This window comes from Dunckerocampus dactyliophorus, chromosome 2 (genome assembly GCF_027744805.1).
Source record: "Dunckerocampus dactyliophorus isolate RoL2022-P2 chromosome 2, RoL_Ddac_1.1, whole genome shotgun sequence".
Taxonomy (NCBI): Eukaryota; Metazoa; Chordata; class Actinopteri; order Syngnathiformes; family Syngnathidae; genus Dunckerocampus; species Dunckerocampus dactyliophorus.
In genome coordinates this window covers 13,755,490-13,773,046 of record NC_072820.1, presented here as the reverse complement: position 1 = coordinate 13,773,046, position 17,557 = coordinate 13,755,490, and the positions used below count along the sequence as shown (strand labels likewise).

Genomic DNA, 17,557 nt, shown 5'->3' with positions numbered 1-17,557 from the left:
GACAGCTGGATGAGGACAAGAAAAGGTCTAGAAAATAAATTAATGAGATCAGAAACGTCCTTAGCATAGGATGAATAAAAACTGGAGCTAACTAGCTAACTATCTTTCCAGTAGAGATAGAGGTTATAATCTCTCCAAATACACATGTTGATCCATTGCTTATTCGTTTTGCTAAACTGTCGACCGTTACTGTGCAAACACCACAGCCTCTATGACACAATCTGGTATTGAGGTCATTCTTGCGAAGGTATAGGCGGGAAACTTGGGACACAATGACAAGAGCAGAGGACTTTGACCATCAAATATTTGCTCGAGCAAAGTCACCTGTCACAAGCAGCAATGGCGTGAAGCATGAAGGCCCTGATTCACTGGTATATTTTCTGTTTTTCATCAGGAGGGACCCAGATTCAACATGGAGGAGGGATACGAGCTGGACTTGACTTATATCACAGAGCGCATCATTGCCGTGTCCTTCCCTCGAGGATGCCTGGAAGAGATCTATGCTCACAACCTGAAGGATGTGACTCGAATGCTGAAGTCCAAGCATGCAGACAATTACCTGGTCAGTGATGTACCGCGTTGTGATGCTGTAGTCAGGCGTCAAAGTGCAGACAGCATTGATGTCATTGTTGCATGGATGTTGACAAAGTAATGATTCTCAGCATGCTGACCTTATCTGTAACTATATCTATTACAAGAATCAATGCCAAATTGACTCTTTTGTTTTCTTCAGATTATCAACCTATCAGAGAAAAGGCAGGACCTGTCAAAAATGAATCCAAAGGTAAGTTTTGGTTACTTCACAAATGTTACAATATTTCACAGAGGTACACCGAGTTATATCTTCTCAAGGAACAATACAGTGGATCCCCACACAGTCAGATTCCTTGACCAAAATCCTGCAAATTTGCGGATTTTGGTCAAAACATTATTATTTAATTATTTGTTGTTTTTTTCTGAAAATAGGCTGTTTTTTCCGCTGAAATCACTTTTAAATTTTTTTCTTTAATTATATGAAATTTTAATGAATTATTTTACGATGAATTTCTCACAGGGCAATTTTCAACCATTATATAAATATCAAACCATTGAATTTAAACATAAATGTTTTGAAGTCACTTTACATTAGAGTACACATTCACAAATGATTTTTATTTTTAAAAACCTCATGAAAAAACAATTACACATATGCTGTTGTTTATGTGCTGGAGCGTGTCTTATTAAGTGTAACTTCACCATCTTACTGAGTGCCTACTAACCTGCGTGCAGAATATCAAACAAGTACAGTGAAGGGAGAAACACTTGGTGGGGTCTGTCAACTTCCTGGCTAAAGCTCGCGTTACCGTCAGGTCGTTTGTCTATGAAAATGTACACAGCCTTATTTTAGCTGGATAGTGGAGTTGGCCAACATGTTCGCAGTATAAAGTATAGTTTGTTTGCTCCTTCAATGTTGGCATAAGATTGACGTAATTTGTTGTTTTACTAACCTGACTGGTTGGAATAAGTCCGGCGTACCGTGTCAAAAACATGAACATGAATCATGTTCGTGGTGCACTTTGCATGATGTGATGGCGTTGCAAATATTGCACTGCGCCGACCGTTCATTTTTCTTGCAGAATTTCAGTCAAACTTTCGAGCGCCTACGCACACTGTCCATGGTTGAAATGGACAGAAATGCTTCCTGAGGCTTCTTCTTCGTTGGTGTTCGCCGGCTTCTTCTTCGTTGGTGTTAAGCAGCAATTTTTTCCGATCGGTGGGCTGGTCAATCATCAGAAGTAGGCATCGAAATTTTTAAAAATTAACGATCCCGGGGGCCGCACGGTGACTTAGTGGTTAGCATGTTGGCCACACATTCAGGAGATTGGGAAGATCTGGGTTTGAATCTTCGTTGGGCATTTCTGTGTGCAGTTTGCATGTTCTCCCCGTGCGTGCGAGGGTTTTCTCTGGGTACTCCGGTTTCCTCCCACAATACAAAAAAACATGAATGTTAGGTTAATTGGAGACTCTAAATTATCCCTAGGTGTGAATGTGAGAGTGAAAGGTTGTTTGTCTATATGTGCCCTGCAATTGGCTGGCAACCATTCCAGGGTGTACCCCGCCTCTTGCCCAAAGTCAGCTGGGGCAGGCTCCAGCATACTCTAGTGAGGATAAGAGCCATAGAAGAGGGATGGATGGATGAACGATCCCGGGAGAATCTGAATATTAGTCCCAGTTCCCATCGGTGCTCGATGCCCAACACTATGCATGAGTGCTGCCAACACTGGGGAGCTGCGATTCACTGACGAAAAAATGAATTCCAATATAATTATGACATTCTGAAGCAGAGCATGCTCCCCACAAGTTTCATTTCGTAGTTGATTGAGAAGATAAATAAGTCGTTTTCAAACAACAAACAAATGTTTACAGATATCAACAGGTTATGAGCAGTCTGTCATATTTTAATGATGAAATCACAGTATGTTGTTGTTTTTAGACTCTGGATACAGGCTGGCCCGATCTGCACGCCCCACCTTTGGATAAGATCTGCACCATTTGTAAAGCCATGGAGAGCTGGCTCAATGCTGACCCGCTTCACGTGGTTGTTATACACTGCAGGGTGAGCAATTACAAGTGGATAATAATCAAAAACAACAAACTTTAAACAATGCTTGTACATGTAAAGGTTTGACTCCGACAGTGGGACCTCCAAAGTATAACCATTTTGTGACAAAACATCCAAGTTGTTCTTTTTTTTTTTTAAATCTCAAAGGAAATAATGTAAAGTTCCAGGCTTAAACCTGCGTTGTCTGCGTTTATCTGTCTGTCTGTCTGTGTTCAAAATAACTTGAAAAGTTCTGAAAGCATTTGGATGAAAATTTCAGGAAATTTCAGAAATGGGATGTGAAAGAACTGGTTAAAATTTGGGAGTGATCCAAAATCTAAAATTCTAAATTTTCCCAAAATTCACCCTTTTCCCTACAACAATTTATTACCTGCTACTACTGCGACATTTCTTAACCGATTCAAGCCATTCCAACATAAAACTGTTCAACACAATCAGGACATTCTGGCTACCTATATTTATACTCAAACGAAATACAACATTTTCCCCAAATTCTGTAAAACTGCTATTACCTACTACGAGTTCCATATTTCTCAAACGATTCACCTCATTCCAACATCAACTCATTCAACAAAGTCAGGATATTCATGCTATTAGCCACAGCACAAAAATTCCTATGTTTTTTTTCTTCCGGAATGCAAAATGCCTTTGATCTAAAGAATTCTAGCTACTTCTACATTTCTCAAGCAATTCAGACCATTTCAACATCAAAGCAGTCAACTAATTAAGGACATTCATGCCATTTCCCACATACCAGGAACTCCCACTTTTTTGACATTCCCATTTTATGGAATGCAAAATGCCTTTAATCTAAAGAGTTGTCACTACTTCCACATTTCTCAACCGATTCAGATCGTTGCAACATCAAAATTGTCAACTCATTCCCGGTACGTTGCGCTATCATGCTAGGTGTTAGCATGTTAACGTTAGCATTTTAGCAGGGCTAGCAGGTTAATGTTAGCATACTAACATTTTGTTTATTACCTACACACATACATAAATACTTAGCACTATCATGCTAGGTGTTGCCATGCTAACGTTAGCATGTTAGCATTGCTAGCATGTTGACATTGGCATAGTATCATTTTTAGCCATTTTCACAGCTAGACACTTATATAAACACTTAGTAATATTATACTATGTGTTAGCATGCTAAAGTTAGCATGTTAGCACCACTAGCATGCTAACATTTGCAATCTAACTATGTAGATAAAATAAATGTCAAACTAATATTTATAGTGTAAATCACAACATGGCGGGAATTATGGCTCTGGGCTCTTGCTCATGATGTAACTTCTCATGACATTATTAAAATAACATCCTTTTTTAAATGTGATTTAACTTTATGCTTAACATGTTTTTGTCCTCATATTGTGACTTTATTATTATTTATTATTGGACCGCACAGTGGCCAAATGGTTAGCATGTTGGCCACACAGTCAGGAGATCTGGAAGATCGTTGGGCATCTCTGTGTGGAGTTTCCATGTCCTCCCCGTGCGTGCCTCCGTTTTCTCCGGGTCCTTCCTCCCACATTCCAAAAACATGCATGTTAGGTTAATCGGCATCTCCAAATTGTCCATAGGTATCCCGGTACCCCGCCTCTTGCCCAAAGTTAGCTAGGATAGGCTCCAGCATACTCCGCCAACCCTACTGAGGATTAAGTGGCATAGAAAATGAATGAATAAATTAAAACGACTTTATTCTTGTAAAATTCTGACATTTTTTTCTCTTAAGATTATCACTTTTCTCTCTTATTATTATAACTATGCTCCTAATATTTTGACATTATTCTTGTAAAATTACTGCTCCTTTTTTGCCATATTTGGTGTCGTTTTTTTGTTTTTTTTTTGTTTTTATGTTGAATTGTATTTTTAGAATTACCAGGGCCCATTAAAAACAGCTGTGGGCCGCAGTTGGCTCCTACGCCACACTTTGGACACCCCTGGTTTAGCCGCTCACTGAGCTCAAATCTGATAACATCTTGTTTCCCCAAAGGGAAAAATTGCTAATGGTCAATAAATGGGTAATAAAAAGTATTTCAAATGCCTTTTTACTGTGATTAATCATCTTCTGTCATCCTGTTTCCTAGGGAGGCAAGGGTCGAATCGGTGTTGTCATTTCATCCTTTGTCCATTTCACCGACGTATCCGCCAGGTAAGCATTCAAGTATCTGTAAATGTCTACTGCGGGTTGTAGTCAGCGTTTGTCATTTGCCCACTCCCTGTCAGCGGCGAACAAACCACAACAATGTGACGTGACTCATTGGGAGGACCACAAAATAAGTCTACTCCACCTTGTCTCATTTATTTACCCCTTGTAATTCAAGGTCAAGGTGATCCAAAGCCTGACAAACGGGGGGTGGGGAGGCAAACCACACAATTTAAGCAATGATTCACCTCATATAGAGTTTCATGAATCAGCTTGAGAGGAGACTGTCATAGCTGGCGGCCACAGTGTCACTTTCGTGAAATCTATTCAGACATGCTGTTGAAAGGTGAAAGACAAGACCTAAAAAAAGGAGAGAAAAGTGCAAGAGATAGGAAAACAGTGGATTTACAATCGAATAGATTTGCCGGGGAGTGGTGGGGGCGGTGAGGGTGGGGGCGCGAGGGGCTGATTGAAAAGGCCTCCATGCTTGTTGGTTTTAGGGGTGCCTGAATGGCCGAGTTGTGCACACACTCCAGCCTCTGTGGCCTCTTCTCCGCCTCCCTGTTTACTTAAAGCTGCCATTCTCTTCCTCTCAACGGGAATCCCTTGTCTCTCTGCTTACTTTCACTCTTCTCTATTATGCATGTGTAGCTATGCATGTGTGTCTGTGCTGACCTTGTACAAGTCAGGGTTAACGCACTTTGATTACAAGGGCAGCACAAGTTTCATCTCTCTCGCTTGAGTTATCATTGCTGGAAATGTTTGATAAATTGTCCCCTGTCTTCCTTTAAAGTGCTGATCAGGCACTGGACCGCTTCGCGATGAGGAAATACTACGACGACAAGGTGTCCGCTCTGATGACACCTTCACAGAAGCGGTAAAAAACAACATACACACACACACACACACACTCCAGTATACAGTAATCCCTTGCCACTTTGTGCTTTGAATTTTGTGGTTTCCCTTCTATCACCATTTTTCAAAAATAAATAAATTAATAAATCATTGCTGTTTCATTGGTGAATATCGCCTATTATTAATTTTAAAAAAAATATGCATACTTAAGTACATTTTATATATTTGTTTGGCTAAATTGAGCATTTTCCAGTATAAAAATGGCTAAATTAACTAAAATACAAATATAAGGCATTCAGAAGACGCATTCAAAGACGTTCTAAAGATATGTAGTATTCTACAGAGGTCAACAGGTGTCAGTTATGTTTGGCGAGAATCAAAAAATCCAAATCCAATATGAAGCTAAAATAACAATTAAAAGAAGCAGAAACAGTTTAGCTACTAAAGTGGTGACACTTGAAGCTAATGTAGCTAATAAAGGATGCTAATAAGCTAACACAAATGTAAAAAATCTATTTGGCCCAGTTGCCAGTAAAAATGTAAAACAAAACTTGTTAAAGGGGTCATACTGTAAGTTGAAACCTGTACTTGTAAATTATACTAATACAGAAGCTAACGCAATGCATACGAAGCTAACTAACAAAACTATCAACTAAAACAAATAATACACAAACACAACTGTCACATACAAATCATAATGAAGCTGTTAACATAAACAACTATAAAGTGAAGGCGACATAACTATCACTAACGCAATTAAAAGATGCTATCAGCGTAGCTGTAGTTGTAGTTATAGTGCTTGAGGCTAACATTGCTATCAAAGAAAGCTAATAAACAAGCTGACACAACAGTAAAACTACATAGTAATACATAATAAATAAAGTAGGCCACACACCAAGTAGCCAGTCACACCAAGGCCGCATAACGATCAAATTTAGACCATAATGAACTTTCTAATAAAGTTATTAATGTAACTAACAGAACAGTTAAGCTAATAGATGCTAATGGAAGATAGTGATAGTGCTAGCACAGCAGACCTGCACAAATGGTTATTATTATGACGCTGACATAGCTATCAAAGGAAGCTATTAATGGCGCTAACACATTTACTATACCAAAATTGTCAGTAGATATGGTACTTATGCTACAGTTCTCTTAAGATGAGCCAATGTTTTGCTCGCACGTTAGCTAGGTTAGTACCAAAGTAGTCCATTTGGAAAACTGCAGCAAATATTGGGACACACTGAACACACCATTGTAATGAATCTTTGCCAACTTATATAACTTTGATTTATCTCTGCCTTATTAGGTATGTTTGGATCCTCAACAGTCTTCTAAGTGGATCCATGAAGATTAACACCTCACCTTTGTTCCTGCACTGCATCATCTTGCACGGAATACCCAACTTTGACTCCTCTGGAGGTTAAAAGTCATTTTTGTTTACCGCCACACACAGCTGCAGCTGCTCTTGACGCAACCACATCAGAGCACTTAAGAAGTGTTATCTACACACGCTCAGACACACATAGAGCCCTTAAAGCGAGCGCATTTCATCCTGGTGCCTGACAGGAAATAGACTGTGCCCTTGCTTTAAAGTTTCTCAGTAAAAGCACTCATTTTTTGCATGTTCATTGCTAAAAAAAAACATATCATGAATACATGTACGAATCATTCTTCCCAGTTTGCCGACCGTACGTCAAGGTCTACCAGGCAATGCAAGCAGTGTATTCATCCGGAATCTAGTAAGTAACACCAGTATTCTGTGTAATGCTTATTCAGAGTTCATAATTACTATGAAAACTCACTTTTTAAACTTTTGCATGACAGTCACATTGGTCCAGGCCACAGGGGGCGGATCTGTGTCACCCTGGAGCCGGCCCAGCTTCTCAAAGGGGACATAATGGTAGAGAAAATACACAGTGGCCCGAATGACATCAGTATTTTCTTTCAGCTTCTCTGTATTTTTCTTTTATTCTCTTTTTAGATTAAATGTTACCATAAGAATGAGGTTTCTTCTGAGCGGGAGGTTATTTTCCAGCTGCAGTTCCACACAGGAGCAGTGCGGGGATACAACCTGATGTTTGATAAAGAGGACATGGAGGCTGCCAACAAAGGTGGGAAAAGAACCAAGCAGAGTGCGAGTCTTGACGCGTTTGCAACAAGCCGTCTGCTCCTCTTGCTGCTTTTGCAAGGAGCATGGCAATTTAAGTCTCTGTGGCACTTAGAGAGGAATAGTCTTGTTTTCCAGAACCCAATAACAAGAATGTTGTGTATCTTATCAGTTTTTCATGTTGCTTCTATACTGTATTTCAGATCACAGATTTCCAGATTATGGCAAAGTAGAGCTGATTTTCTCTGAGGGACCAGAGAAGATTCCAGGTAGCTTTCTTCGCTTCCTTTGCTCTTTTGTTTACGTCATAAAAACCATCCAGGCAGCATTTTAAATAACATTTTTAATTTCCTAATAGAAGTTAAGCATTCTACAATAAAAGTAAAATAAAATAAAACTACTCACCCTGACAGAAATGGAATGGAGAGGCAACAGGAAGGTTTTTGCAGAGCGGTATGGTCAGCAGTTGGTGTTTTATAGGTATTGCGGGACTTAATGCAGAATGCTTGAGCTTTGTAGTTGTACAGGCAACATGTAATTTACGTAATAATGTGCAAAGAGTGGAAAATAAATAAGTTATGTATGTAATTCATATTTACTCCATTATATTGCTCACATTGTGCCGAGCTGCCAAAAATATCCATCCCGATCCTTACTTACTTTACTTCATAATAATAATACTTGCTTGTTTAGGTATGTAAAAACACATTGGATTTTTTAATAATATATTAGTAATAATATATAGATTATTATTTTCATTAATGCATAGGCTCCAGCATACCCCCGCGACCCTAATGAGGACAGGCGGCATAGATAATGGATGAATGGATGAATTTTCATTCATGCATATTAATCGGGTTATGCAAAAAATACTATACACCAGTACTAGGATGGATGGATCCAAATCGTTTGTCTCTATTATGTCGCTAAAAACATAAACCAGAATTTTAATAATTACGTTGTTTCGAATCTGATGTCATTACAATGTGCGGGTATGCCTAATGTTGTCAGTCCATATGGGTGTCTTTGTAAGTGTACAGTAATCCCTCGTATATCACGGATAACTGGTCCCAGTTCCGACTGCGATAAGTGAATTCTGCGAAGTAGAATTCCTTCTTTATAAATGAAATATTTCCCTAGTCAGAGCATAGAAAACCTGTCTACGACATTACATTATTAGAGCTCTCTAGACATGAACTAACACTCTAGTCACGTTTACGCTCATACTGTGTTACCAAATATAGTCGACACATCCATTCATCCATTTTCAATACCGCTTCTCCTCTTCAGGGTCGCGGGGGTTTGCTGGAGCCTATCCCAGCTGACTTCGGGCGACAGGCGGGTTACACCCTGGACTGGTCGCCAGCCAATGGCAGGGCACACATAGACAAACAACCATTCACACTCACATTCATACCTATGGACAATTTAGAGTCACCAATTAACCTAACATGCATGTTTTTTTTGGAATGTGGGAGGAAACCGGAATACCCGGAGAAAACCCAGTAGTACATTCTGTCACTACTGTCTAATCCTTAGCTCAGGCTTCATTTCAATTAAAGTACAACATTTTAGAACATAACGTTGGTCCTTTCATGCAGTGCGTCAGATGACGAGATTTATGCTTATGCATGTCAGCAGGGTAAATATAAGTTGCAGCTACACGTTCATGCAGAGGAACCAGGTTGTCTGGCTCAAAGCAAATGAGAAATCCACATGTCTCATACCATAAATCCGTAAGACATGAGAATTGGATGTATGGATAATAAATATGAACACAGTTGGATATGATGACTTTTGCATTCATTCCCCTTTGAGATATTTCAGATGTTATTACGGTAAAGTATTTTGGGATGTTCCCCTGAGTTCTACTAAAAAGTGCTCATTGATAGAGTTGATGTTTCTTTTGGGCCCAGGTGCTGACAGATGGCAGAACGGCGTGGATGTCACAGTGGACTACAACACCGTCGACCCGCTCATCCGCTGGGACTCGTACCAGAACATCTGTGATGCTGAAGGTACTGTTATGGATATTGGAAATAATGGACATATACGGTAATTCATCTGCTCCAGGGTCAAACTTTTGCTATCATAAAACCTATAATAACCTAGGCCATGTTTTACATTTGAACATTCTTAATGGCCACACAAGTGTGAAAAACATATTGTAATGTATGCTACTGGTGTACTACCGTGAAATCAACTACAGACACAAATTCCTTCTGTGTTTAACATATCTAATAAAAGTGGGTTTGCAGAAACACCCTTATTTTTTACATTAGCTGTCACAAATGTTTAAGGTAAGTTAAACACTCTTTTACATGAAAAAAATAAAACTGTTCAACAATAAAACACACCCATCAACTACCTTTCTAAGAACTGGTGAGTCACCAGGTAGCTAGCTAGAGACTGGCATCTAACCTTTGCAGCCTGGAATTCACCATTTTTGCAGCTTATTATGTTCACTATTTTCAACACCTGGCATTTTTTTTCCAGAATAGTTTAATTTTACATGCTGTATGTTCAACTTGATTAGAAGCTTAAACTTTCTGTTAAAAAACATGAAATTACTAATGCTAACATGTAGCCACTTAACATCGTGATGGAAGGACATTTAAAAACAGGGAGTTTGATCCAAGCACCCTGAAGAACAACACTTATTTATTATTGTTTTCTAACATTCTCACATTAGACCACAGTATGTTTATGATTATGTCTTATATTTTTATGTCAAAACTGGTCAGTTAGTATCCATATAGCACAAGAGCAGCTGATACAAGTCCCAGAGTGCATTGCATTGACTTCCATTGGCAGTCCAGTCACTCTTCATCGCTCACGTAGGAGTGGTAATTTTACTACACACATCAGTTATTATAGTAAAATGTTAATTTGTTTCCCTAAGCTAATAGTGAATAGTACTATAGTGACATTAACTCATTTGGCTAGTTCCTAGTATGGCAGCCTTTGAGGGTCAAAACGTGTTTGGTGACACGCTTCATTGTAAACCTGTAATGACTTGAATTATTAATTAATACCTTATGAATGGTTGCATCAGTATAAAACATGTGCATTATACTGCAATTATTCATTCTTAGACACTACAGTAGACCAATCTGACTAATTAAGTTGAAAAATAATAATAAAATATATGTGTCTAATTTAAATAACGTTTAATTACGCTTCCATGCAGTAAATGCCGTTGTTGTTTTATTATACTAACTGCAAGGTACTGTAATAATTGCTTGACTTTTACTATGGTGGGAAAACAAAAATGAGCTAAAATTATCCTCTTTGGTTTGCGTTGTTGTACACGAGCGCTTGGTTCTCAGGGAATTTCTATTTTTTTTTCCCACCAAATGAATGGGCATGCTTGAACCATCATACTCCCTCACTAGCGCCTTTCCCTGCACATACGCGCAGTCAGAGACGCCATTGGCGGCGGTGTGCTGTCCTCACTGTGGTCGGCGCGCTCCACACAACCACGCAATTCGCAACAGCCTCCCAGAATAGACCCACTCACATGCAGAGCCACCCATCCTCATGATTCACTGGGATGTTTTTATGAAAGTTCAGTTTGATGAAAATTAGCTATTCTGCTTTTACGTCGTTCAAAATAACCTTCACATAAACATTTAAGATTCAATGAAAAGAGCAATCACTCAAGCAAAAACGTGAACAAAGCTGCGATTTTTCTCTTTCTGCTTGATTTCGAAGCATTCATGTGGGATATTTACAACCCTGCTTTCTCATGTAAACACTACATCCGAGCAGGGCTTTGTGGGAATTCTACATCTTCTTCTCACCAGATGCAGCGAACCCTTCTCCCCCTTAAGCTTGTCGAGTTGAGGAAGCCTAAAAAACGTTTACCACAAAAGTGCTAAGATGGTGTGTGTTGGGAGGGGAAAAAACTAATTTACTTCAATGGATTTTCCTGTCCCAATCAGTCCCAACGGTGTGTGTTTATCCCTATGTGTGAATTAAGACTGGGATTTAAAAGCAGCCCAGAAGAGGGTATTTACTGACAAACCACTGTCTTTGTAGAGAGCAGCTGGAAACGTTTGGAAGTTGGTTATTAAAGGAGAAACTCTGAACAGGTGCATTTTTTTCCTCTCTTACTGGATAACCATGCAGAATGTTAATATTTAAAGACAGGGTCGGGTGAGCTGGGGCCTATCCCAGCTGCTGTATTTATATCTATATATATATATGATAAAATTTTGAAACCAAAATCGGGTAAATCAGGTTACATTTTTGTGCAATTTTAGAAAACATTAAGCTTTTCCCTCAACAAATATTGTATATTGTCAGATATTTATATATATTTTTGTATTTAAATAGTTGACAACTGTGCCATGCTGTCATCATTTAATCGATAATTTACTATTTTGAGCTGTGCAGTAATTATTCAACAAACTGCAATTATATAAAAATTTTGGTTGGATTTAAATTTTATAACTTTGAGAATGATTGAGGTTCCACTGTAGTTGCTGCTTTGTGAACATATTTTCTAAGTGGGAAGAAGAAACAACATCATTATAATTCCGAGCGACAGTTTTGGCACACGGGATGTGGGAATTGTAGGAATTTAGGACTGAAGGAATTAATTTTTTTGTGATTGCATAGTCGTTGATCAGATCGCCTCCAATTGGAGGTTTGGGTCGCTATAAAATATCACTGATAGATAATTCCAAGACCAAAGCAATGACGGTCACCATTGACGAGTTTTGGATTACTTGGTGTAGTTGTTTCACTGAGGGTCTGTGTACCAGCCAGGTTTGCTTAAAGCCAGTTCACATCTTTAAGGTAAAACAGGGTTATGGAACCCCGTAATTGAGTTTTGGCCACATCTGTTGCTGGCTGATATTGTACACTAAGATGGCAGGAATGTGATGTAATGACACACGGGAGTGAAGAGAAAACAACTAGGCTGCCACTTCTTGCAGCAGAAGGCAATTGCTTTAATTAAAAAGTTTTTCTGCAGCTGCAAGGAATGTTGTTTTCATTCTCTCTTTCTTTCTGGGCCGCCTTTTTTCTTCCTTTCTTCTTTTTCTCCCCAGTGGGTTAGTCCCTCATTGCAGGGCAAGAGGTCGGGTTACTGCCGTTCCCCAGCCCACCTCCTTCCTCTAAGCTCCGCCTCACGTGTTTACATTCCTCTGCCCTTATTTGGAACTCTCAAGGCCCCCCCATCGGACTCCTTGTGTGGAGTGCAAACACTCTCACCTTCTCAACAGAGGAAGAACTCACTCGATCTCCAGTGATTTCACCCTGAACATTATCCGCCCTGGGAAAGCCATGTCCGCCTCTGTGCCTCTGCGTGGCCTGTGTTCCTCATCGTCTTCCCTGGAGTTGTGGATTCTCTTGTGTGTTTACCTGGATGTGAAGGAAAAGGTAGGAGTTTATGGGAGAGCGATGACGGGAAAGATGGGGCAGCATGGAGGGGAAACATCTGTCTATAAAGCAGCTTGCACCTTGCTCACCGAGAGGAATGTTATGAGGATTTTACTGGAAAGCTCTGTGTGGAAGGCCTGAGCCAAGCTAGGCAAGGCCGGATGCACATTCAACCACTTTGTGCAAGTGGGGGGTAAGTCATACATACAGGAGCTTTTGAGCAGCAGCAGGAGGAGGCGGAGGAGGAGGAGGAAAGGGACAGAATTATCATGCGTGTCTGGTATTTAGATCTTCTGGTCAGGGTGTGAATGAAAAGGCTTGGACTTAATGCCGCAGATTGAGGGAAAAGCACAAGACGCCTCTGGGGAATCAGAAAGAAACTTGGAACAGAGTTCATCTAGTTTAATACAAGTTTAACCCCTCAGCCGTGATGGATGTGACTCGGCCTGGCCGCAAAAAACTGACCTCTGGTTCTTTTCCTGTGCTTCTCGAGGATTAAAGAGGTTGTTTGGACATATGCCCGAGGTCAAGGGGCAGTCGACAGGGAGAAGGGTGGCTTGATCACAGCAGTGTGAGGAATGCAGAAGTCAGAACTCTAAAGACTGGGAGCCGTCTGACTCTCAGCTGCACACAAGAAGAAGACACTGGAGGTCTGTTATATAACCTGAGCATGAAGATTCTTGTGTGCTCCCCCTTGCAATCTTGGCTAGATGCCTGATGGGAGGCAAGGAGTTGTCATGGCGACAGCAGACAGTAGGAAAGAACTTGTACTGGTAATTGCAAAAAGACAGAATCTGTTTGACAATTAGCATGATTATGCTCAATATACAAAAGCAATTACTTTGAAACTTTGTATTAGTTTGTGGTGGTGGGTTATCCTGCAGTAGTTTAATTTTCCCCATTTGGGTCACGATGAAATCAATTCTAATTGGTATGTATGTCATCTGTAACCTGCTCAGCAACAAACAGATGGACAAGGATACTGTATATATTTATCATTGCTAAAACGACCAATATAATGATGCCTAAGATTTTTGTTTCCTTTGTTTACAGCACCTCGCTCTCAAAGCCTAAGTCAGGACAAACCGTCCACCAAGAGGAACCCCAACGGAGAAGAGGCCACGCTAGGGCGAGGGGCTTGCACCACTTCGGCCACCTCCAGTCCCGACCACAGTGACCACGCCCTCTCGGTCAGCAGCGACTCTGGCCTGTCTAGCACCTCCCTTTGGGCGGACAAACCCACAACTTTGTCCATTTCTGTCACGTCTGCCACCATCCGGTCCAACCTGGGTCCCAGCCACCAGGAGAAAGCCCAGCTCAAACGGCTGTTAAGCAGATTTGGAGTTGAGGACACCTCGCTGGAGGAGATGGAGGATCCAGCCCCAAGAGTGGCCATCCATCAGATAGTCCCAGCTCAAGTGCACATTAACGGAGATCCACATCCTCAAGAGAGGGAGACTGACATCCTGGATGATGAAGTCATTACAGGGCATGATCTGCATAGTGTTGACAGCTTTGGGACGTTGTCATCGTCCTGTCACAAGAGCAGCCAGAACTCCCTCCTCTCTGATGGCTTCTGTAGTCCTGGAGGGGAGGAGCAGCAAAGCCAAAGCCAGACTCATGTTCATCACCCTGCACCTTCTGCCATGGAGGAATATGAGAGACATTACGGTGAGGCTAGAAGGGGCCATCTTGGCTCCAGGAGCAACTCGGTGGCCACTTCCAACCCTAGCAGCGCTTTCGTACCAAAGCAACATGTCTACAGACAGGGAAGCTACTCCACACATTCATGGGTCCGCCAACAGCAGATGGTCGCTGCGCAACAGCTCATCTACATGCCTGAGGATGGAAATGACACAGAAAGGTACCCAGGCAACAAACAAGGGAGTAGTTCACCTAAAGATGTCTTGTCCATGGAGCAGCAGGATTCAACTTCTCTGAGAAGAACAGCTCCTCACAAGGAACAGGCGACGCTCAACAATAACAACAATAACAAACGGGATGAGGAGTTCAAATCTCTAACGTTGGACATTGACAACTCCATAGACCAGCTTAACCAGCTCATCATGGACCTGGATCCCACCTTTGTTCCTCTCTCCAACCAAAACGAGTCCGTGAAGAAAAAACACGTGAATGGCTCGGCTTCCAAATGCTCAAATGGCATCGATGTCAGATTCAGTGACAAAAACACACAGCAGACAGGTAAGACATGTAAGGAAATATGTTGTTGTGGCAGAACAAGTACTGTAGGTCATTCATACAGGTTTATAACAACCCAATATTAGTTCTTCAACTCTACTGCAAAGTAAAGTAAGCAGTGCTTGCCTTCCCTCTTCCCCCCGCTCCCCACCTGGCATGTTTAAGGCAGAAATAGCAGGGTTGTTGCCAGCTTTTCAGATGTTTTCAGTATGTTTCGCAGGTTGGCGGGCTGTCGAGGCTTGTCCGCATAGTTATCTGACAGGGGATCAGTGCATTACATGAGGAGAGGGAGGGCAGACCTTTTTGAAGACTGTATCTCAAAGCAAATTTCACACAAAGAGTAATAATACCAAAAAAAAAATCCAGGCTCACCAACACGGGTTTTTTTAAAACACGTTCTTTGTGCTTTGACCTTTTGTCTGTCATTTTAATATTCTCACAGGCTTAAATGGCCTAATATGAATCAAAGTTTAAACTGCCAAGATTTGTTTTCAACATCAGTTGGCTCCTCGTTCAACTTGTTTGTGATTTACATTGAATCGCAAAACCACCATGAGCTACATAGCATGGCATGCACCACTGTCCATTCGCCTCCACTAACAACTCTTGTACTGTAAAGTCATTAACCGCAATGTTGACAACGTCAGAAAGGTTGCAGATGACAGTCTTCTTCAAATTCCGACCATTACAACCTGGAAGAACATCAGGGTTAGTAGGTTTCAGTTTCTTAATTTGTGACTAGTCAGCGACAGCTGTGATACACTCAGTCTGTGTTTACAGCTTAGAACTAATGAGGCAGAGGGAAAGGCAGTCATCCATCTGGTCATGTGTGAATCACACTCCAGTATGTATTTGTGGTTGGCCTGAAGAATTTCCAAGCAAGGAACTGTGAGCCCGCAAGCAAAAGAAGTCATACCTGTCTGTGCATATCAGCGAAAGACTTGCTTTCTGAGAGAAAAAAAACTTAAAGGGACGCAGCGCTTATTGGGGAATTTTTCCCATCATGTGTGAAACGTGAAACATGAGCACACATGTCTTTCCCTTCTAAAGAGAGAAAAACAGTTAGCATGAGGGAGCTAACAATGCACGGCATGGGACACACCTTTTTCGACGATTATGCTCTCTAAAAAACCGCCAACACTTTTTTATGGTTTTATATACATGCTTTGACCAGGTACATTCATAATAGCATGCACGACATAGAGTATTTTGCCATATTTTGATCATTTTAAACATTACCAGAACATTTTTACTGGCGCATCTATTCACATCTAGTGCTACTTTCGTCAACAATAGTAACCCTAACTCTAAAGCGGGCGGGCCTTACATCCCGAAAGGGAAAGGCATAGGAGGAGTGCGTGACCCTTGCGTGTGTCACAAATATAAAAGTACATTGTGTACATTGCCCGGCCCCGGCAGCGGCTCCACCCACGGAGGGCGACTCCTCAAGCTGTACACTCTGGTTCTCCCAACCTGCGTGGACGCACGACAGGTGCTCACATAGCGTATCCGACATTAATGCACCTTGCCCGGCCACAGCGGGCGGCTTCTCCTGGCCAACACTCTGATTCTCTCAACCTCCATGGACGCACGGTGTCTGCTCACAAAGCGTATCCGACATTAATGCACAATACCCGAAAGGCTTTGTGTGTATGGTGAGGATGACATTGCTCCAAGAGATTGCATCACAACAAACAAAGAATTGTTAGCATTAACAAACTCTGCAGTGAACTTTTTTCCACCTACCCAAAATAAACTGGAAAAGACACCCCAGACCAGCTGGACCAGACGGAAAACCGTTCATCATCAACTGTTAGTGGAGTAGCAATCAAACCTACATTAGATACTTACGTAATCGGTGTGCACTAGTTGCCCACTACAGATGGCCTAGTAATGCCATGCCAACTTCATTAGCCTGCATGCTAACTTTGGTAAAGTCACTAAAATCACTTCAAGGTTGGCAGAATCTCTCTCTGAATGTTCTGAACTTCTGTTTCCATGCCATTGTCATATTGAGCTAATTAATGCTTGTATTGGTGAAGTCTGTGTGGATGTAAGCCAGAGCTAGTTGCGACAGAATCAGCAGCGCCTCTTCTGTTTCCACACATATAGTGCACACGTGCCAAAACACACATGCACTTTAGACCATCATACTTTATTTGGATTACGGGCTAAAAAATGAAATAAACAATGAAAAATTCTCAAAGCACCCCCAGCATGTAATGAGCAAGTGTCCACCATCAGGTATGCATGA

The 17,557-nt window shown here is 41.1% G+C and overlaps 1 protein-coding gene across 2 annotated transcripts in view; it reads left to right on the top strand.

Annotated features, from left to right (window-relative positions):
• The window catches only part of LOC129171841 (tensin-3-like), a 39,327-nt gene that overhangs the window by 9,601 nt on the left and 12,169 nt on the right, over positions 1–17,557 (top strand). For both annotated transcript variants that reach the window (XM_054760884.1, XM_054760874.1), the window contains exons 2-13: positions 395–562; positions 734–784; positions 2,474–2,596; positions 4,693–4,757; positions 5,545–5,628; positions 6,916–7,028; positions 7,288–7,348; positions 7,434–7,509; positions 7,591–7,720; positions 7,920–7,985; positions 9,633–9,734; positions 14,158–15,306. In XM_054760884.1, the coding sequence (XP_054616859.1) occupies positions 395–562; positions 734–784; positions 2,474–2,596; positions 4,693–4,757; positions 5,545–5,628; positions 6,916–7,028; positions 7,288–7,348; positions 7,434–7,509; positions 7,591–7,720; positions 7,920–7,985; positions 9,633–9,734; positions 14,158–15,306 (2,188 nt within the window). The remainder of the gene's footprint in view (positions 1–394; positions 563–733; positions 785–2,473; positions 2,597–4,692; positions 4,758–5,544; positions 5,629–6,915; positions 7,029–7,287; positions 7,349–7,433; positions 7,510–7,590; positions 7,721–7,919; positions 7,986–9,632; positions 9,735–14,157; positions 15,307–17,557) is intronic.